Source organism: Camelus ferus, chromosome 19 (genome assembly GCF_009834535.1).
Source record: "Camelus ferus isolate YT-003-E chromosome 19, BCGSAC_Cfer_1.0, whole genome shotgun sequence".
Lineage (NCBI taxonomy): Eukaryota > Metazoa > Chordata > Mammalia > Artiodactyla > Camelidae > Camelus > Camelus ferus.
Genome location: NC_045714.1, coordinates 37,451,464 through 37,474,118, shown reverse-complemented (window position 1 = coordinate 37,474,118; position 22,655 = coordinate 37,451,464). Strand labels below are relative to the sequence as shown.

At 33.9% G+C, this 22,655-nt stretch overlaps 2 protein-coding genes across 6 annotated transcripts in view; both read right to left on the bottom strand.

The window, feature by feature from the left end:
- The window catches only part of LOC116658005 (60S ribosomal protein L29-like), an 801,314-nt gene that overhangs the window by 557,935 nt on the left and 220,724 nt on the right, over positions 1-22,655 (bottom strand). The window lies entirely within an intron of this gene.
- Positions 1-22,655, bottom strand: part of ITCH (itchy E3 ubiquitin protein ligase) — a 94,756-nt gene that overhangs the window by 46,431 nt on the left and 25,670 nt on the right. For 4 of the 5 annotated variants that reach the window (XM_006190776.3, XM_014564377.2, XM_014564378.2 and 1 more), the window contains 4 exons: positions 15,351-15,492; positions 14,048-14,172; positions 12,749-12,886; positions 7,885-7,930 (listed from right to left, as the gene is read on the bottom strand). In XM_006190776.3, coding sequence (XP_006190838.1) covers positions 7,885-7,930; positions 12,749-12,886; positions 14,048-14,172; positions 15,351-15,492 — 451 coding nt within the window. The remainder of the gene's footprint in view (positions 1-7,884; positions 7,931-12,748; positions 12,887-14,047; positions 14,173-15,350; positions 15,493-22,655) is intronic. The other variant, XM_032462157.1, reaches the window with a different exon arrangement.

The following is a 22,655-nucleotide window of genomic DNA, read 5'->3' as shown; positions in this document are numbered from 1 at the left end:
TAAATCATTTTCAAACTATGTTCCCCAGAAGTCTTTTGGGCTTTTCTACTCAAAGTATGGTATTTGGAGCAGAAGCAAGGGCAATACACAGTACCTTGTTAGAAATGAACAACCTGGGATTGCACTCCTGACCCCACTATATCAGAACAAGCATTTAACAAGATTTCCAGATAATCTGTGTGAACAGTAGTGCATGACAACTATGGCTTTGGAGGTTTCTCAAAATATTTATTTTGAATAAACGAACAGCTCAGTAATAGACAGTCAAGGATTGGTTAGTGCTGACTGCCAGCAGGAAGGCCAAGGAACCCCAGAATATGAACTGAATGTAGCACAAGAGTCAGCTCTGCACTATTTACAATAGCCAAAACATGGAAACAACCTAAATGTCCATTTAACTAATGAATGAATAAAGAAGTTGTGGCATATTTATACAATGGAATACTACTCAACCATAAAAAATAAAATAATGCCATTTACAGCAACATGGATGGACCTGAAGATCGTCACTCTAAGTGAAGTAAGCCAGAAAGAGAAAGAAAAACACCATATGGTATAACTCATATGTGGAAGCTAAAAAAAAGTAAAAAGAAGACACTAATGAACTTATCTACAAAACAGAAACAGACTCACAGACATAGTAAACAAACTTATGGTTACTGGGGGGAAAAGGGGTGGGAAGGGATAAAGTGGGAGTTCAAGATTTGCAAATATTAACTACTATATATAAAATAAACAAGTTTCTTCTGTATAGCACAGTGAACTTATTCAGTATCTTGTAATAACCTATAATAAAAAAGAATATGAAAACGAGTGTGTGTATATATGTATGACAAATAATATGCTGTACACCAGAAACTGACACATTGTAAACTGAGTATACATCAATTAAAAAAAAAGTCAGCACTGACACTGGTCCCCTTTCCCTAGGTGCTGAGTCGTATACCCCCTTTTCAGTTGTGTGCCTCTTTGAGACTCAAGTATTGTTCTCTGCACTATTTGAAGAGGCGACAAATTAGTTTGAAGGAAAGGTTCATGATGCTTTAAAAAAGACAGACAACTGGTAGAATGGACAAAAAATGGGAAACTGAGATTTATTTCTATCTCTGACTCTGCTGCTGACAAGCTACGTGATCAAAGAAAAGTCATTTAATCTCTCTAAACCTCAAAAGTTCATTGACTGAGAGTAAAATGAGTCCTTAAAACATTCTTAGTTAGAAGGTTGAAACTAAATTACACATCCACTGCTAGTCAAGTTTTAGGGACATGTGAGGGAGGGGGAACATTCAGGGCATAAGGTAAATCTGCTATGATAAGCAAAGGTACAGCAGAAAATGGATTCCAAAAGTGTTGTGCTCTGTTGTTGAAGATTAGTATCATGGGTATTTTAACATCCTGTTCACCCTTCTAATATTTTGGCCTGTTTCTCAACATAATTATTTGACAAGCTGGGTAATACAAGGACTCCTTAAGTTTCCTCTTCCTAGACCTTAAACTGAAATTCCTCTACCTACAACCTTCTATTCTTTCTACTTGCCCCCTGCTGTGTCTTTTATTCTGTCTCATCACGACCTTTAATCCCCTCTATTTCAGTCCATCAGTCCCCTTCAAGCCTCATATGGGCTCCATCACAGGCTACTTTCCCTCATATCTTTAATTCACTAGTTGCCCAACACTCCTGACCCCCAAGTAATCTTTTACTACAACTAGTCCTTAATTTACTTTTTCCACCATTGTTCTCTGGAGTCAAGAAGTAATGTTGAGAAAGTTCCAGTTGAGAAATCAGGTGTATACTGGTAGAGTAAATAAACTAGGTAAAATACCAACTTAAAAGGGCAGACAGTTCTACAAAGGGTCCTGATAAATTTTTCACTGGCCCCCACTAAGGAAAAGTCCTGAAGTTTTCATTTTCAATGACTTAAAAGATAAAAATTCTTTTTGTGCTGCCAAAGTCAGTACTTCCCTTTCCTGTTTAAAAAAAGAAATCACAAATCAAGTCTCCTGGAAGCTAAAGAATGAGAAATGACAGATGATTATGACAATTTAAACCATAGGTTCAATGGGATTGGCATACTGGCATTAAAATTAACAGTAATAAAAAGTTTAATAGTAATTTGGTAGGGCAAAGAGCTTTTATTAGGTCCTGTACAATTATACAGATCTAGGTAAAGGACAGAAAAAGTTACTACTGTGCTTCTTCAATCCATATCCTTTTATTCTGACAAACTACAGTTTCCTAAAGCTTGATCACTTCAAAGAGACTGGGGCATCATGGGCTTTTTACAGTTCACATTATTCAACAACTTCAATTGGGGTATCAATACTGCCTGAAAATCAGTCATTTTCTACATCTCTAATCTCCTCCTGGCCACATTCCCATTGCTCACTGAAAATTTTTCCCATCTCCTCAAACATCTAAAACCCAATTTGTAGATTCTCCTGACTCCGCCTCTTCTCTAAAATGATTATTAGCGATCCTTCAACTTTCTTCTCTACTTTAAAATTGCTCTGTGCCACTAATTATTTTGTTTGTTTCCCATCTATGGGGAAAAGAAAATTTCTCTTCACTTCTTCAGGACTAATTTGTCTGTGTGTTCTTGATTTCAGGACACATATATGTCCTCTAAGACTTTTCACCATTATTTAACACCTTACCTGTATCTTCCATTATCTCCCTTCTTCTAGATCTTTCTTCTCAGTTCACAAATACAATTAAACTATTTCTTCAATCTTAACTGCTCCTCAAGCTGTTCTCTCATTCTCCTTTCCTTCATTATAATTTATTGTGTTTATGCAATTAATGTATTTAGTGCATTTTAATTTTTAAAAGGTTTCAAAATAAAAAGTAGTTTCTAATTATAAAATAAAAATTACCTTCAATCCTACATTCTGGAGATTATTACCATTAAGAGATGGGAGTATCTCTTGCCAATCCTTTTTCATTGGCTATGACTGTGATCATACAATGTTTCATATCCTGGGTGAATTTTTGTTTCTTTGTTTTATTACTCATTATATACCAAGCATTTCACCCAAATTATCCAAAAGCATTTTAATGCATGTAGAAGACTCTATCATATGGATATATCATAATTTAAACTTTTTTTAGGGGGGGTGGCATTTTTTTAATTTCCTTCAAATAGATTTCCAAAATAGAATAGCTTGGTTTAAGTATGCAAATATTTTGAAGACTAAAATACTGATTGCTAATTTTTTACAAATATTTTTAAAGGTAATAACTGACCTATTCTCTCATCAGCTAGATATGAAAATGTCCATTTCACCATAAAGTATTTATATATTTAAAATCTCTGCCAATTTGGTAAATCAAAACATTAATGTTAGGGGTGGGGTATAGCTCAGTGGTAGAGAGAATGCTTAGCATGCATGAGGTCCTGGGGTCAATCCCCAGTACCAGTGCCTCCATTAAAAAAAAATGTTAATGTTCAACAATACTTCATTTATAGGCCATCTGACTTTCCTGTTCTATACACTGTATATTTGCCTATCGTTTGTAGTTTTTTTAAAAAAAAAAGTTTTGTCCTTATTTGTAAGAGCTTTTTACAATCTAAAGGTAATAGTTTATCATCTTTCATATTGGTTAAATATTTGTCATTGGCTTTTAATTCTGTGTTTTTGAATATATAAGAGTTTTATATTTCTACATAATTAAATGTATTCAGAAATATTTTCTTCTAAATGTTTCATAGTTTCATTTTTAAAAATCAATTTTAAAACTCAATCTGGAGTCTACTCTGATTTGGGGATGAGCTAAAGCTCTAACCTGATATTTCATTTTCCATACAGCCAGTTTTCCCCGACTTGATTAGTCTAAGACCTCATTCTCTTCTGCAGTATTGAAAATTAAACCCCTCATCTTCTAAAAACACTTTTCTCTTAATTTCTGTGAAACTGCTTTTCTAATTTTGCACTCCCACTTCTAAACATCCCTTCTTCGGTTTGTCCCTGTCCTTTTCATAAATATAGGTTCTGTTCTTGTCTTCCCTTTCATTCTCCACGAATTTCCCCCTGGGGTCTCAAATTCCATGATTTCAAAGATCATCTCTAAAATAATTCCAAATCAGAATCTCTAACCTTTGCCTGGTTCTCATTTCTCTGGCACCAAATTATCAACTAAATGCAGGAGATCTAGAATAACTTTCCAGTCCTAAAGCCATTCTTCCTCCTATGTTCTAGTTCTATGGGTGACACTGCTATCTTCTGAGGCAGTTTGACTTCTCTTCTGTGCCTCTTGACACTCAATGCCTAGTCCCACTGATTTCACTTCCACATTCTCTCTATTCGCCTACCACCACTGCTCCAACTTTCTCAGTGGATTACTGTAACAAGTTTCCACATAGGTCTTCCAACCTTCACCACCACCATATAATCCAAACTATATACAACTGTTAAATAATTTTTCTTACAGAGTTTTGATCATATCAATGCCTTCTTCAAGTATTTTAAAAGACAGTTCTCTCCATAGAAAATGATTCTATAAGCCTATACTTACAAACCAAAATCTCCATCTGGCCTCAACCTCTGTAATATTAAAAATAACATTCATTGAGTTGGATAAGTACTTACTTACATGGTAGGGGGACCAGCATTTCACTTTAGGTAGCAGTGAAACAGTAATTATAAGCTCAGGCTCTGAAGGTAAGGCAGTTCCAGGTTCAACTGTGCCACTTACACTGTTAACTCAGGCAAGTTCCTTTCCCTTTCTGAGCCTGTTTTCTCATCACCTATAAAAACGATACCTGCCCACTTCATAAAAATATTTAAAGATTAACTGAAATAACAGGAAACATGTTCATCATACTGCCTGACACATCATAAAAGACAAATATTGATTGATTCTACTCTCAAATTCACCACCTGCCATTTCCCACTTTCAATTACTCTACTTTCAGCCAAACATTGTGACTGAAGATTTTCAATGAAACACTCTGTGTTCTTCCCCACCTCCATGACTGTTTTTCTTTTTTCCACTGAGAATTCCCTACAATTCCTTCAAGACATGTACATCCATTATAACTTGGTTTATGGTCTTAGGTCAAAGGCCATTACTTCCATGAAGCTTTTATACATTTTATACACTGTTTCACATTTTAAAAAACAATCATGTATTTTCTAATTTTAAAAAAAGCAGTTCAAAAAAGAAACAAGATTCAAACTACCTCTGAAGCAAAAAAGGATGAGATTAAGATGGAGTGACATTCCTGGCAAATTGCGCGATCCTGGATTTTCAAGAAATAGACTTTGTTTATAACTGGAAAGATTTCCCATAATAGTTTGTTGTATTCTAAGAAATACCTGTATGTCTAACAAGTAGTGGTTCTCAAAGTGTAGGACCCTGTCTATCAGCATCACCTAGAAACCTGTGAAAAATGTTGGGCCCTACACCTAACTATTTGGGAACTGGAGATGAGACTCAGCATTCATGGTTGAACAAGTTCCCATGTCATTCTAATATACACTAAAGTTTGAGAAACACAGTGATACTAAAATAGCACTTGTGGTTTATTTTAGTTCCTTTAATAAGTGGGTGTTAAGTTAAAACCTGAAGTGGATTTGGAAAACCAATAAGGAAAACTATATACTATACAGAATTGTCAATGTGAACTTATCACCAATATACAACTAGCTATGAATTAGGTACTACTATGGCTTTGTTCTTTGCTTTAGTCTTATAAACCTCTGCTTTTCTCACCATACATATATATCTGATCTACACATAAGCTCAGATGTTTGTGGATAGGATAAAGAACCCTGGAGAACCAAGATACTAATACAATAGTCATAGAAAATACACAAATCAAAGATTAACAGTCAAGAAGGTACATCCGACAACAAAATTAACAAAAACACCAGGCACCAATCATCTTGGTAACTCATAAAAGTGACAGGAAGACAACACTGAGAAATATAAAACATCCAGACATGCTATGGGGGGAAAGGGGACCAAAAGGACTACGTTTAAGATACACAGTGCATGAATTAGAACAAAAAGGTGAAAGAACCTAAAGCTATTTAGTAAACTTCTTAAATTATTGGGGGGTGGGGGGGCTTGCTCACTGGATATATGTTGCCCTGCCTTTTAGTCTTGTAGTTATGAAGTCTACAAACAAAACCAAAGGGGAAAAGCCAGTCACAGTCATGATTGTTGTGTAGTAACATTTAAATAGCATTTAATAGTTTACAAAATGCTTTTCAAACCCACCATCTCAGAGGTATGCTCTCTGGAAAAGGCTAATACAAAGGAATTTAAGTTTAACACAAAAGACATGCTGAAAGATTAGTCTGGCAGTCTCAGAAACCTAGAAGACACTGTTCCTCAGATTATTTGTGACAGTGATTCACTTGGGAAAATGTAAAGCATTGATTAAATGAATTGCATGAAGCTAGGGCTCTAGCAATGCCTTTGTAAGAAGTTTATAACTGTCTAGAGGTGGTTTCATAAAGTATTACGAGAAAGATTTTCAAAAAAAGAAGCAACAGAGTGGCATAATAGAACCTTTCAATGAACTATAAAATTCTATCACATTCTCACTTATTAATGCAAAAATATGGGGTTATTATGCAAAAGAGGAGTTATGTGACCAAAGCAAACTGAAATATTAAAACATCTTTATGGGGGAAATTTCATGAATTCAAAAAACCTACGAGGGAGGGTATAGCTTAAGTGGTAGAGCTCATGTTTAGCATGAACAAGGTCCTGGGTTCAATCCCCAGTACCTACTCCAAAAATAAATTCAATTACCTCCCCCTCAAAAAAATAAATAAATAAATAAAAAGCACAAGAGGTATAAGTTGTCTTCCAGTCTACAGAGATGGTTATTGACTTTTAAAACCTTTTCTATTGCTGTTTAATCGGTGAGAAATAAAAGTAGTTTTCTCTGGGCAAGAAATTAACTACTCTTTAATATTCTACTTCTTGTGAGAGTAGTATAGGAGATAATTCTTTGTCACAGATAGATCTCTATTAGGTAAAACACAACAGCTTTATAAACTTTGATTTTCCCAAAAATCTTAGTAAGTTTTTCATATAGCACCAAAGTAGATCAGCTATTACAACAAACTCCTATGTGCCTATCAACTCAGCTTCAACAACTATCAAACATTTTGTTCTGTTTGCTCCACCTAACCTCCTCTGCAGCATCTGACACTATAACACTCCATCCTTCTAGGTACTTTTCCTTTTGTTCTGTGACACTGCTTTTCTGGTTCTTCTCCTCCTCTGACTATTCCTTCCATGGTTCATGCTCTCCCTACCCACTGTTTAACCAGTTTGGAAAAAAACAAAGAATCCAATGGGATTTTGGAACTATTAAAGACATGTCACTTACTGCTTTAAACTAGGATCACCTCTTTACCTAATTTTATCTCCCATTACCAGTTTCCAGGACAATCAGTAAACACTTAAAGTTTGCTAAGTGAGTTAACAAAACTCAAGGCACTCATCACTTTTTAGGCACTAAACCTGAAGGGAGACAGACACATGAAAATCCTGAATCTAGGCTAAGAGCAAACAGCTGGTACAAATCTCTGCCCCTTCTTAATGAAAGCCCAGAATATACCACACCTAGTAGTGACCTTCACATATATCCAAAATTTATAGCCCAGCTTTCCTAAAAAAACTGAAGTATTAGCATTTGGGTATCTCCATCCTACTCCAGAGAACTGCAGTCAGATAAGCTAAGAATCTTGAATCTTCCATAAACATTTCCTTTCTTACCTTGAGCTCTCATTTTTTTTTTTTTTGGACCCTCATTTATTCTTATATCAATCTGAACTTTAAGTTTTGCCTAAAATGAATTTTTATTTATCTTCCCTTGTTTCTGCATTCTGTGGTACGTAATAGGTTAACAGGTGAACTCTTACCTTGTTTCATCCTTGGGTCTGGAGCCATCATCATTCTGTGAAGCACCTTTAACATCAACAAAATTTAGACAGAAAATGAGTTTTAAAAAGTAGTTTTCATGTGAACTCTTTCTTGAACATGCTATGTAAACAAAACTTTTATTAAATCTTTCTAGTAAAGAACATATTAGAATGGAATTAAATTCCAACATGGTATTTAAAAGTAAAATGTGATAAATGTTCAAGTGATTGAAATTAGAAAAGTTTTACCAAAAACTAATGGTGCAAATGATTATCATTTTTTGTGTGTGCATATGATTATGTGTAAGAGATGTTAATTAGTCAAGGTATATTACTCATTTGCTTCTTCTGCCTTGTTTGAAATATATGTTTGCTTGATTCTAATTCAAATGTACTTTAGCCATCTTTTATATTCTAACTACTTCCCCTAAAAAGTGCTGATTACTAACAGCATGATGGATAAAACAGATTTTTGAAAACAGAAAAACCAGTAATATCTTTCTTATGCAAAGGCCTTAAAAACAGCTTCAAGAATAGGAAAGGCACACATTGGTCTCAAAGTGGCCAAAATGAATGCCACAGCATTCATACTTTCTGCACATTTTATCGGGAATATCCTTAGGATTCAGTGAGGGCCTGTGTACTATAAAAGTGATATAGAGGGAGGCTATTAGGTTGGCACACGGATTGCAGCAAAAACAGAACACAGAGAAGAAAAAACTAGAAAATGCAAAAAGACGAACTCAAAACCGTGAAACAATACTAAGCAAAAGAATTCAGACACAAAGGTCATATACTGCATAATTCATTTTTTATGATAAAACCAAAATAGGCAAATCCATAGGGACAGAAAGCAGATTAGTGGTTACCAGGAGATGAGGGAGAGGACAGTGGGGAGTGATTACTTAATGTGTAATAATTTGGTTTTTCTGGATGATGAAAAAATTTTGAAACTAGAGGTATTCACTGTGACTACACTAAGTGCCACTGAATTGTACACTTCATAAGGTTAATTGTATACTATGTAAAAGGCGAAATATTTATGTGATCTGAAGAAAACCAGGGTATTAATTGTACATTATGTAAATTTCATCTCAATTAAAAGAGTTTTTGAAGAAACAGTATTATAAAGCTGAAAATGCACGTATCATTATATCCCGGCAATTCCACTCCCACACATAAAATCTGCAAAAACCCTTCAACCTATATATCAGAAGACATATGAACATATAAATGCAAAAATGTTCTATGTATCACTGCATGTTCATTAAGGCAAAAAAAAATGGAAACATCTCAAATGTCCTTAGACATAAAAATGGATAAAGTGTAGTATATTCACCCAATAGATTATTAAATAAAATAAATAAGTTACAGATACATTAATATGAATAAACCTTAAAAGGCAACATCGATATTTTTCATAGAGCTCAAGAAAAAGCACAACTGTTTAAGGATACATGAATATGTGAAAAAAATTTTAAAGGAAATGATAAATTCAGCATAATAATTATCTCTAGGAAAAAAACAAGGAATGATACAGGGAAGAAAACATGGATAGATGCAATGCTATTGTTCATGTTCTAATTCTTAACTTGTGTGGTAGTTCATGGGTGTTCATTTAATGACACTGGTTTATATTTTATACATATCAAATATGAGAACATATGTTGTAGTACACGTATAAGAATATAAATCAAAGTACTTTTTAAACTGTAAAAATGAATAAAGAATAGTCTTAGCTGCAACCAACAATGATCATATTATAGAGTTTCTCTCTATAAAATATTTAGCTGGTACCCAGAGCCAGTTGAGATGTAGTAATCTCAAACAATATTTGGTATAGCAAAAACTTTAGGCTAGTTTCTTAGAATTTATTTTACTGATAAAAAACACTATAGATATAACCACACATGAAAACGACTATTTACCCTAAAATTAAAAGGAACCACAAAAACTAGATTCTAATGAGAAAGACTAAGAAAAAATGAGATAATGAGATAAAATCAAAACAGAATGGAACATATACAATAAGAACTGGAGGTTTTATATGCCAAAAACTATCCCCAAATTAAGTCCAGGGCATACTCGGTAAAGAATGAAGATCTTTACGATAGTATGTTTCTACTTTATAATTATGAATTTAAAAGTAAAGAGACTTTTATTCCTCTTAAGGAAAACGAATGTCTCTGACGATGATACTTTTCAGTGTTTGTCAAATGTCATATTTGGGAAGACAGGTGTTAAACTAACCATCCTCCACCACCACCCACCCAAGAAGTAAAAATAGATGAATGGGAAGTCTGTGCAGAAATGAACAACTGCCCCACACCCAATTTGTTGAGTAAAGTGAGGTCTGAGAGCTACAAGTCTACCTAATTAGCAAATTAAATAAAGGCTGCTTCTTTCCAAAGACTCAAAAAAGAAGATTAACAGTTGTACTTAAGAAAAGGAAAACACCAAGACAAACTGTATTGTTACCTCCTAAACAGAAAAACAGGAAAGTATCAAAGAAAATGTTACAACTCTCAGACTCAGCTGGAATACTAAACTTGTTCCTTGAGTAAGGATAGCAGTAGGGGTGGTAGAATGGGAATGTAAAGCTCTCTAATTTTTAAAGCTTGAAGAAGTGGGAAGAACAAACATGCTGAGTGATATTTGTATCACTTGAAAAAGGTTTATTTATATAACTGATATTTTAAGAAAATTTATCCACCAAAAACAATGAAAATTTGTAAGTACCAAAAGAGATAATGCTGTCTCATCAGGAAAATCCAATCTTCACAGTACATCTAAATATAAAGCAAGCTATTATTTGGTGACTTTTAAATATGTCTGACCAAAATTCAGACATATTTCCTTTCATAAACATTGTTTTAAATTAACCAAAAAGTTAAAGTCTGAAAGAGCAGACTTCTTATAAGAATCATCCTATGTGTTCTTCCACAAAAAGTCTGACTGAATATGCACACAAAAAGGAATCCAAAAACCTGCAACATTAGAAAAATAGCAGAATACAAAGGCAACCAACCAAACAATGCACAGGTGCTAGAAATTCAACTTTAATGCTATGCTCTAATTCTCATTTCTTAAAGTTACAGAAATGAAACCAATCAAAAAACAACAAAAGTACAGTTTCCACCACAGGTGCTTGTGGGCTTAACTAACTGGGTTTTGTCTGCTTACTTACAACAATTCACGATTTGATTTAAAGTTCCTAAGTTTTCAAGTGTGAAACCAAAAGCATACTGGAAAGAAAAGGAAGTAACAAATATTTGTGTTTCAGTCTTGACTCTGCATCATACTGGTTGGTGTGATACTGGACATACTACTTAAGCTCTCAGAGTCTCACTTTTCTTTATACACAAAATGCAGGTAATGACTTACAAAACTGTGATGGTTAAATTAGTATATATGTAAACACACTAACATAGTGCCTGGCACCTGGTAAACATTCAAAGAACAGTAGCTTTTTTATCTGGTAACTCCAACCCTAAAATCCACCACAACTTCCCAGTTAAAACTTCTCTTTACTTCAAGGAATTAGGTTAAATTCTGTCAATTATTTTCCTACTTGAGTGGAAAAGTGGTGACACAGAAATGTCCACTTACGTAGAAAATAAACTGTAACGTTATAAGTATAAATATGCAGCTTAGAGTCTACTCTGATATATGAAGACTAATATGCTTTACTAATTATTAAATATTCTGCATTAGCAGTAGTTTCAATTTATAGGGAAAAAACTTCGGAAGCTACAAATACTGAGGTTTTAGAGCAGTTTAACAATGTAATTTAACTTTTATTATCTTCCAGAATTCCAATTTATAGAAAAATGTAACCAATATAACCATTACAGCATTCTTGTGAATAGCAGTCAATTAAAATGAATGTGTCAATACTGAAGCAGTATGACCATTTCAGAAATTTCTCTCCCATCCTCATTAACCCCAAAGAACCAACCTAGAAAACACACTAGGACTACCTTAAAGGACCTGCTATCAAAAAAAGGTTATGAGTTAAAGAGGAAGTACGAAGTCTTCCAAAGTAGAAACAGAAGTATGGCAGCATCTGACAGCTGCAAAATGTTTCAGAATGCAATTTCTAAATAAAAAGACCTTGTCAGACTAACAAGGAAACCATTAATCCACTCTTTGTCTTACCTCTAAAATCTACATTTCAAGTGAAAATACACTTAGTAGCACATTAGAAAGGTATGGAAATATCTAAAGGTAATCCACTGAGAAGTAGTTTTATTAAGTATGCTAGCTGTGCAGGCACTAATTCAGGTGCCATCAAACTTCTTTTAATCATATTTATTCCCTTTAACAAACACTAGTAAATTATAAAATATACCAGCATGCATGTAGTAAATTGGTTCTGTCATTATTTAGTTCAAAAACATCTCAATAAATGTAGCCTACAAAAATGGAAGAGGACTGGCAAATGGATTCCAGCTTGTACTGGTTTGTCTGGTACAGTATTTAAAAGAATTTTGAATCAAATTTAAACTCAGACACTGCTACAGAAAATAAACTATGTTTGCCACTGGCACTGTAAGAGATGTGGCACTAAATATACCATATTAACTGCTATTGTTGGCTTACCAAATGAATACTTCATATATATCAATTCATCACTCATAGGGCCAGCTATATTCTGCCTTTATTTGGCTAGCTTTTCAACTTAAGGAAAAATGTTTTCTTCATAGAAACAATGCACTAAAAGGAAATTTTAAAATGATCAATCTCTCTTCTTAAAAAGAAATAATTTCTTTAACGTGAAAAAGAATAGCAGTAGCTACAACATACTACAGTGACTAATGTAAGAAGAATCATTAAAGATCCTATTCAAGAAGTGATTACTTACTTTGTGAACACGTAGTTTCACCGTTAGTAACAACTTCTGAATCTAACTGCAGCCCATCAAGACAAATCGACAAATCTCCTATTGTCTCTGTTGGTTCTTTGTCACCTACCAGCTGTAAAGTCACAACTACTTCCTCAACTGGAAGAGAATAAAATTACAGAAAACGGTCACTTTTTTTCCTTTAAGTCATCTTAACTGTTAAAAACAATGTCAGAAAAAATTTAATTTTTATGTATACAATTTGTTTTAATAAACTTCACCCAAGGTTTCAGACCTTTTAATGCCAAAATATTTTAAAAATAGAGCAAAATTTGCTAATGTTTAATATCCACAGTGTAAAATACTGAATAGCTCAATCATCTTATTTATTATATTCATTCCCTCTTTATATAAAATGAGCCAGCAGGACATTTAAGACCACTCAAAAATATATGCTTGGCAGGGGAGGGTATAGCTCAAGTGGTAGAGTGCATGCTTAGCACCTCCTCTAAGAATAAATAAATAAACAAACCTAATTACCTTCCCCTAGCAAAACAAAAACAAAAACAAATACATGCCTGAATTATACTGAGTGAAAACATATAATTTAAGAATGAATTTTATCTCATAAATCCTAAGTGAGAAATAAAATTCTTAGAAGTATTTTTAGATAATCAAGGGCTTAAAAAATGTTTTGAAATCATGACATTAAAATAAGCATGTTTCAAGTTTTCATGTATCTTCAGCATACACAGATATATATAAAGAGATATACACATATAAATAAAACCACAACCATCTAAAATGAGAAATTTAAAAAAATAATCATTTGAGGGGGGGAGGGTATGGTTCAGTGGTAGAGTATGTGCTTAGCATGCACAAGGTCTTGGGTTCATTCCCCAGTACCTTCATTAAGAAATATACAAATAAATAAGCCTAATTACCTGCCTCCCTCAGCAATCATCATCATCATCTGAAAAGGAAACCTGTCAAAATATTAACCATATCTGTGTCTCTGTAGTGAGATTTTTCCTTTATTTCTGCTCTATATTTTTTAGTTTTCCATAATTGAATATACAGCACTTCAATAAGTATCTATTTACTAAATAAATATTCAAAATATTGGCTCCAAAAATGAATGGTCAAATCATGGTTACTGAGAATGCGTTAAACGGGTCAAGATTCATCTCCCTATTAATAGTCTAACAAAGAAAATCTTAAAAACAAATAGTGAATATAGTCATTCCCCACATTTAGCCTATGAATTTCTTACAGAAAAACAAAACCTGAGCATACTTTCTATTATTTTTACATACATACATTTCATATTGTTTGACTTTAATGTTTCATAGATATCTAATGCAGCAGTTCCCAACAAAACATCAGATTTCAGTGTCTGGTGACTCCACACACGAAAATGTAATTTACTCACAGGGGTAACAATACTGTGAAAAAAGATGAAAAAAAGATTATTTACATTAAGTATCACAATGTAATCCTAAATAAATTACAATTAAGGTTTTCACTGCACCCCTTATAGTTTACTGTACAATCAATATTACCTATATTCTGTCATCTTATAAAAAAAAATCTACATGCTACATGTTTGCACAGTCTTCACTTGTGGCTGAACATTAGGGGCAACTTCATGCATGGATCAGCAACAAAAGCAAAAGTCTTCATCATAATCACAACTACTTTCTCAACTGGAAGAACTTGAGCTATGTGTTCCCCCAAATGCCTTGGCTTAAGAGCAGCAGTACTGATGCTGTGCAACAAAAATAAATACAACACTGTAAATCAACTGTATTTCAATTTAAATTTTTTTTTAAATTAAGAATAGCAGAATAATATAGGGCAGCAAGGAAAATTTTTTTTCTGAACTTTTAAACCACTAAGGAGTTCATGTTGTTATCAGCTTAAGATCCCTAGTACATATTTAGTGAGCACAGATAGCAGTTGATAGAAAATAAATGAGTAGTCTATTATTCTGAACTTCTCTAGTCATTATGGAGGCTGTAACCTTCTGAAGATTTTATTTGTTTTTTTAAAAAATGTTACTCACATATTGCTTAATATAGATTAAATCTCTAATGGGCCACTAATTAAAAACAAAGTCTAAGAAACAATGTTGAAATAAATACAGATAAGGAGCATTAGAATGAACTTGTGCGAATTTAAAAATTAAAGTGAGGTAATTCAACTGTACTTCAATTTATATAAATATATATTCATGTGTGTGTGTGTGTGTATGTGTGTATATGTGTACTACTGCAAGCCATAGAAAAAGTGAGCTACTCATAGCCCTCTATTTCAACCCTAAGGAAAGAGCTGCCAAGAATCTTTCTAGGCTCATGACGACCAGCTCTCCCAGCTGTTGTTCACTGGCAACAGTGATACTATTATCAACTAAATAGGAAAATGCAAAGAAAAGGAGAGGCTGGAAAAGCAAAGAACTAAAGAGAAAGGGGACTGGAGGAAGTAGTCTTAAGGGAAAAAGAAAAAACAAAAAAAGATGAGAGAGATAAGAAGAACAAAGAAAATACGTGAAAAACTTTTTTAAAGTAGCATTTCTGCTCACCTACTGTACAAAATATACTGTAGAAAATACTTTCAAACCTACACTGTAAGAGGCTGCTTCCATTTGGGACTGTTCGTATTGTTGCATTTTTCTGTCTTCTTTGACTGTCCATCTACAGTGACTTCCACATACGGACTTGGTCCAAACCAATTCTTTTTATTTTCTTTAAGTTTTGCTGAAATGACTAAGTTAAAAAAAGGGGGGGAGGGAGATTTCAATATTTGAGATGTTAGTTCATCTTTCAATTTAATTTCATAAAGGTTAAACAGAACATTATTATTTTTATTATTTTAATGTTTTTAAGCAGAACTTTTTTTTTATTTCAGATAAGCAGTTTGCCCTAAAATACTAATTCTATTCATGTATTACTTTTGTATTTCTTCCCAACCTACTAAAAAATGAGACTTGCCCACACCAGCCACCCAATTCCCATCAGTAGACCACCCCACTGTCAGCATCAGTAGTCTCAGAACTCTGAGGTCAATTTAAAAGTGCACTGACAAACTTAGTCAATACATATCAGAATGTCTATGGTGTCTCAGATATTGCTCTAAACTGTGGATAGAACAATTAGAGGCAAGTCCTTGTGATGAAAAATAGCCTAATGTGACAGAATATGACTTGGTACTAAAGAAATCTAAAGAAGTACTTTTAAGCAACCATCTAAATGACAAGGAGCCAGCCATGTGAAGATGGAAGGTAGAAAGAAGGGAAATGCCAGACAGAGGTACAAAAGCTTGGTATACCTGAGGAAAGGCACAGCAAAGAAGGGAAAATGGTAAATGAGGTGAGATCAAATTTAGCTTTGTTAAGCCAAGATAAGGAATTTGGACTTCATTCTAAGCATACTGAAAAGCCACTTAAGGAAGAGAGATACAGATTATTTTTACCATCTCATATATCTCATTATCTTAGCAAGACCTTCTTACATCCTTAGCCTTCACCCTTGAGGCAGTCACCTTTGCCATAAAACAACCTTGTCCAAGCCCCGTGTGGAAGGTGCAATAAGTAGACTTGAATCTAGTAGAGCACCCCATGGTTGCCACAGGTGACAACTCATTGCTTCCCTATGAATGAGATGATCACAACCAAGGAAATATTCTACCACCTGGATATCTACTCCAGCAGCAAAGTTCAGAGAATGCCAGTACCCTTCAAGACTAAGGGGCCTTTGTGAGTTGCTAGGTAAGTTTATATAGCAGCTACCAAAGAAACTCAATATACAGTCCAACGCATAGATAGTCTAGGCACCCAGCTGGCACAGTCCCAGGTGGCGGTCCTGAATCTCTCAACTTCACGTACATCAAATACTTCTGTCCACTAGTGCTTGAGAGACTACTAGAGCCATCTAATTAAGAGATGACAATGATTTAGACTAGGGTGGTGAACATGGATATGGGGAGGGAAAAAGACAACCAACAGGATTAGACTGCATGGATGAATCAGTTGGGGAAAAGCAGCAGAAAGGATAACTCCCAGGTTTCTGGAGTGAATAACTGAATGGAAGGTGGTATCATTTAATAAAATGGAAAAGATCTAGGAAATAACAAGTTTGAGGAGGGCAGCAAAGGCAGGAAATCAAGTGTATTATAATAAATGTATAAAATTTGAGATATTTGTGAGAAGTCTTAAGTGGAAGCACTAAGTAAGATGTCTTTTTCAGAAAAGAAAACATTCAAGTGGGGACCAGAGCTATCTCTTGATTAGTATGCACCATAAAGCCCTAGCGCTTAACACAAAGCCTAATTTAATCACAAGACTATCACAGAAAAATAGACAATTCCTATTTTTAACACATTTCTGGTCTGAGAAAAGGTGAAATAGCCCACACAATTATGCATAAGCTCATTTTATCTCAGGGGCTCTTATGGTCCTCTAAAATTGATTAAACCTAGAACCAAGAACAATGCAGATCTGACAGGAAGGAAATGATCTGCCCTCAGTGGCTCTTTTTGGGATGCAAACTTTTGAAAGCTAGTTTGTCACATAATCCCACCCAACCATATGAGAGCCATTTTAGGAAACTTTAAATGGGGAAATAAAAGGAGTAAGGGAAACTAACACGAATTGTTAGTGTTTACTGAGTCTGGCACTTAAATACAGTCATTTCAATGCTCAAGATTATTCTGTGACACAGGTATTATCATCTTAATTTTACACATGAAAAAACAAGCTCAACAGAATTTAAAAGTCTGTCTAAAGGTCACTGCAAAGCCTGGGCAAGAGAAATTACTTAAGGGTTCAAATCTCAAAGTTCAGAGGGGGAGGGTATAGCTCAGTGGTAGAGCACACGCCTAGCATGCCTGATGTTCTAGGTTCAATCCCCAGTACCTCCTTTAAAGAAAGAAACAAACAAACAAACAAACAAACTTATTCCCCCCCCAAAAAAACCCAAAATAATTAAAAACCTCAAAGTTCAGATCACATGAAACTTTCATTATAGTCTCAATACTATAAAATATATCAATGTACTGCTTCCTAAAACCTAAATCCCCACAGTAAATTAAAAGATTAAAAGAACTACCACATGATCCAGCAATACCCCTCCTGGGGATACATCCAGAGGAAACTCTAACTCGAAAAGACACACGCATCCCAATGTTCAGAGCAGCACTATTTACAATAACCAAGATATGGAAGCAATCTAAATGTCCAGTGACAGATGAATGAATAAAGAAGATGTGGTGTATAAATACAGTGGAATATTACTCAGCCATAAAAAGAATGAAATGCCATATGCAGCAACATGGATGGACCTAGAGCTTATCACACTAAATGAGACAGAGAAAGACAAGTATCATAGAATATCACTTTTATGTGGAATCTAAAAAAAAAAAAATGATACAAATGAACTCAGTTACAAAAGAGAAAAAGACTCACAGACACAGAAAATAAAGTTAGTAAAGAGGAAAGGTGAGAAGGGATAAATTTGAAATTTGGGATTAACAGATACATACTACTATATATAAAAACAGATAAACAAGGACCTACTATGTAGTACAGGGAACTATAATATCCTGTAATAGTCTATAATTGAAAAGAAACTGAAAAAGAATACATATTTATATATGTATGTATATACATATGTATAACTGAATCACTTTGCTGTATACCTGAAATACTGTAAATCAATCATACTTGAATTTTTTTTAAAAGAGTAAAAAAAGTATAAATGACAAACTGGAAGAAAAGGAATTAGAAAAATGTCATTATTATCTGTCACCTGGGCTACTTCAAGAAGCCTAGGCTACTCTCCAAGAAGCCTGTAATTGTCTGTTTTTATTTTAACTTCTCCAATCCAACCTCTCACAGCTTCTAGAAATTATCTTCCTAGAACAGATACCATCATGTCAATACTTTTCAATGATTCTCTAATGCCTGCAAAATGAAGTTTAAACCCTCCTGGGGCATTTTACATTGTTTACTATATACCTTCACAGACTCTTCCTAGATCAAATCCCACCAGGCCCCTGGTATTCTAAACACCCGTAGCTGTTTGCTGTCCTTCACAAGGGACATGTAATTTCAGGCCTCATATGTACTACCCCCTCCACCATACTGATCCTTCTTCCTTGTCACCCAATAAAATCCTACTTCTTGAGAGACAAATGTCCCCTTCTCTTTGATTGAGTACTTCTTTAAACATAAGAAGTTAAATTGTTCTTGCCTCTCTGCTTCCACAGCATTTTCATATTTATGTATGTTTCCTACAGCTTTTTATTCTGTCTTAGTAAGTTTGTTAGTTTTTACCTGTTTAACTCACCCTGTAATTCCCTTCATGGCAAGGTTATAACCTGTCTTTGTAACTTGCTATTGCGCTCAGTGATTTAAACCTGAGAGACATTTAATACTTTTGTTGAACCAAATGATCAGTCATGGTAGAAAACAAGTTGTCCAGCTTTATAGTTACCTACACACATACACATACAATCTACTGCATATCTATCTGATCCTTCTGTTCTTAAAGTAAATGCTTTGATCTGATTTCAATTCTTCATCCTACCTGTCCAACACAAAAAAAAACTTTGATAATTTAAAAATTAAGTAAAAGTGAATCTTTAGCTTATCCAACTTATTTTGAGAACCAGGAGGCTATAGTGAACAAGGGAAAACAAATAAGGGTGCTGAGACCAGTAAATTAGCAGAACAATGAACTGAAAAGAGATAAAACTAGTGAGGCAAGGGCTACCTCTGTGGTCACAAGTCTTGAGAGGCCATGTGAAGCCCCTGTGGCAGAACTATGTCTTCACTGGGCAGAACTGGATATAAACTCTTGACTTTAAACTTTAAGTATGAAGAACCCTTCTGGTCTCTGAGCATTGGAAGCTAAATATATGGTGTTCTAGTAAATTTGGGGAAATGCAGTAATATTTAATTCTAATTAGTAATAACTAAAATAAGATGGTTTCTCTTCCTCAAATGATGAGTTTTAAATAAAGACTGAGACGAATAAATTTCCAGGAAATACCAAAGTATTTATTTTGCCCACAGAAGTATAATGCTAGCATACAGCAGGCATCAAAACACAGATAAATTCAGTATAATAGCTTAAGTTATGTATAGAACATAATTAAACAGGAAATGGCTAAAGACAGGGAAGGATGTAAGAAAACAGACTTATGTCCAAGGTAAAGGACCCAGGCCGTGGAATTAGAGATAAAGAATAGATGATCCAGGAAATGCAAGATTAAAAATCAACACAATTTGATAATGGATGGAGATGTAAAAGGCAAGGACAAAGAGGCAAAGAAAATTTTAAATATGTGATCCACCAATTAGCTTCTTGATAACAGTGTTAACACCTGCATTCTAGTCATAAATTAAATTTTTACTGTTAAACACTAATGATCTTTCACAAAACAGTATCATTCTTGCCATTCATTCTGGCCCCTTTTACATTTTAAGAAGATCAGAATGATAATGTTAAGAAAGAAGACAATGTAAAATAAGCAACCAACCTTATAAAAGATTTAAGCTTAGACTGCTATTAAGATATTAAATTAGATATGAGAAATCCTAGAGGGAGAAAGAAATAAGGAATTAGAAGAATAATTACTGTGCACTTATATACTGTTTTGAAGTTTTTCAACTCATATACACTGTTCTTTCAACAACCACATGACAAAGGTGTTAATATCCTCAGTTTACAGATAAGGAAACTGAGGATCAAAGATATTAGTGACATGCACAAGGTTACACAACTATTAATGATCAGGACTAACGATCAGGAACCAGGACTAAAATTCAACAACATTAACTACCCTAAGATTGGAGTCACTAGTCTGTATAGATTTGTTGATTAAAACTGAGGGTGGAGGGCTAGATGACCACAAGAGCTTAGCTGTAAAAGCTTTAATGGCACACTTGTCAAAACATTTGAGTTAAGTATTTATGATTTTGTGCTAAGATTTTTGCATTTATTTGTTAAATTATAGAGGAAAGCTACTGTCCAACACAAGGATCAATACAGACATATTCAATACCCAATAAAAGCGTTAAGAGATCGTTTAAATGCCAACAGAGGTTCTCAAAGGGGCTGCCTCAATCAATTACCTTGATCTATGAAAGAACGGCACAAAAGACAATCTTTCTAATCCAATTCAAACTGAAATAGCGAAATGGCTATTCAGGTTACTTCCATAAATTAGTTAGAATCAAATTACAGAAAGTGTTACTAATGCACTGGGGCTGTACTTTTTTTTTTTTTAAGCTTAAGGTGTATAGCATTACAATTTGACTTACATATATCATGAAATGATTACCATAGTCAAGTTAAGTGAACATTCATCATCTATCTCATATAGAAAAAAAATTAATTAGAAAAAAAATTTTTTCCTCATGATAAGAACTCTTAAGTATACTTTATTTATGTAAATGCTGAAAAGGAAAAGTGAGGCTGCCTTTCCTTTGATGTCCCTATAAAGAATTAAGTGAAATTAAAACATACCCAAGTTCTCTGAACAATTCACTTATCAATAACACTATGAATTAATTTTTTAAAACTCTGTTTTTCTACAACTTATAATAGCTGCCATTTCTCTGAAGGAGATTTTCTACTTGCCCTCAACTTCGTAAGGGAAAACAATCAGCAAATATATACTATAAACAAATAATGTATGTATGCATGTATGTATGATAGTTAAAAAAATATCAATTTGAGCAGAAACACAGAATAGGATTTTAAGTTTTGACACTAAATTCTATCAGTCTTTTACATCAATTTTCTAAAACATAAATCCAACTCATTGCTCTCTGTTAAAAACTCTTACTACTTTCCATCTCCCTTGGGAAAAAAAAATTTTTTTTAATTTGTATCCCTGACACACCTGAAGGAGATGACCCACTGCCATTAATTCTCATAGCTCCTGGATCTGCAGCAGTGGCTTTTAGGAACATCAAGGAAAGCCTTGTACATTTCCTTCCTTTAAGCCTCTTGCTCTTTGATATTTGCTCCTGATTCTTTTCTACCTCTCTACTGTTAAGTAGTAGCAATGCTTCAAATACCACCTCCTTTCACAGCAACTCTATTCAAATGCTGATCTCTCTTTCCAGACCAGTCATTATTTCTTCTCACCATTACCATATACCCTGGCATTTATACTTTACACTTGTATATTTATGCCTTCCTTGATTCTAGAAGATGTTGAAGCACCTTACAAAAAAAACAAATATTATAGCTGATCCATTAACACAGAATAAAAAAAAATGTCAATTAAGGAGATTTGCACAAAATAAATTAGTTCTGAGGTTTCTGGCATCAAAAGCAAACAAGTAAATAATAAATTATGGGGGGAGAGTATAGCTCAGTGGTAGAGCACATGTTTAGCATGCACGAAGTCCTGGGTTCAATCCCCAGTACCTCTTTTAAAAACAAATAAATCTAATTACCACCCCCAAAAAAATTTTTTAAAAAAACAATAAATTATGAAGGATACTTGATCCTATTCAATGTGGCACTTTACTAATTTATTATCTGATGCTCTCCATTTGTCTCATATTTAACGATATATTTGTTAAATATATAACTTTTATCCATAATTCATGGTGTTTCTTTTTATTCAAATGGTTTTGCCCTATCGTTATACATTCTCAGAATTTTTAGACCCAAGATTAAAAGCTTTAAAATGGCTAAGAATGTTTTCTTGGGGTGTACTCAGGCATTTGTTAAATGTTTTTCTTACTGTGATAACAATGATAACAAATAAGACAGTCAGTTTATGCAGAGAAAAAGTCTAAAAGAATATAAACCTAAATCTACATCTAAAACAATGTAACAGTATTTATCTCTGAGGACTGAGATGATAAATAAGCACTTCTCATTTTATTTTACTGAGTTTTTAAAAATAA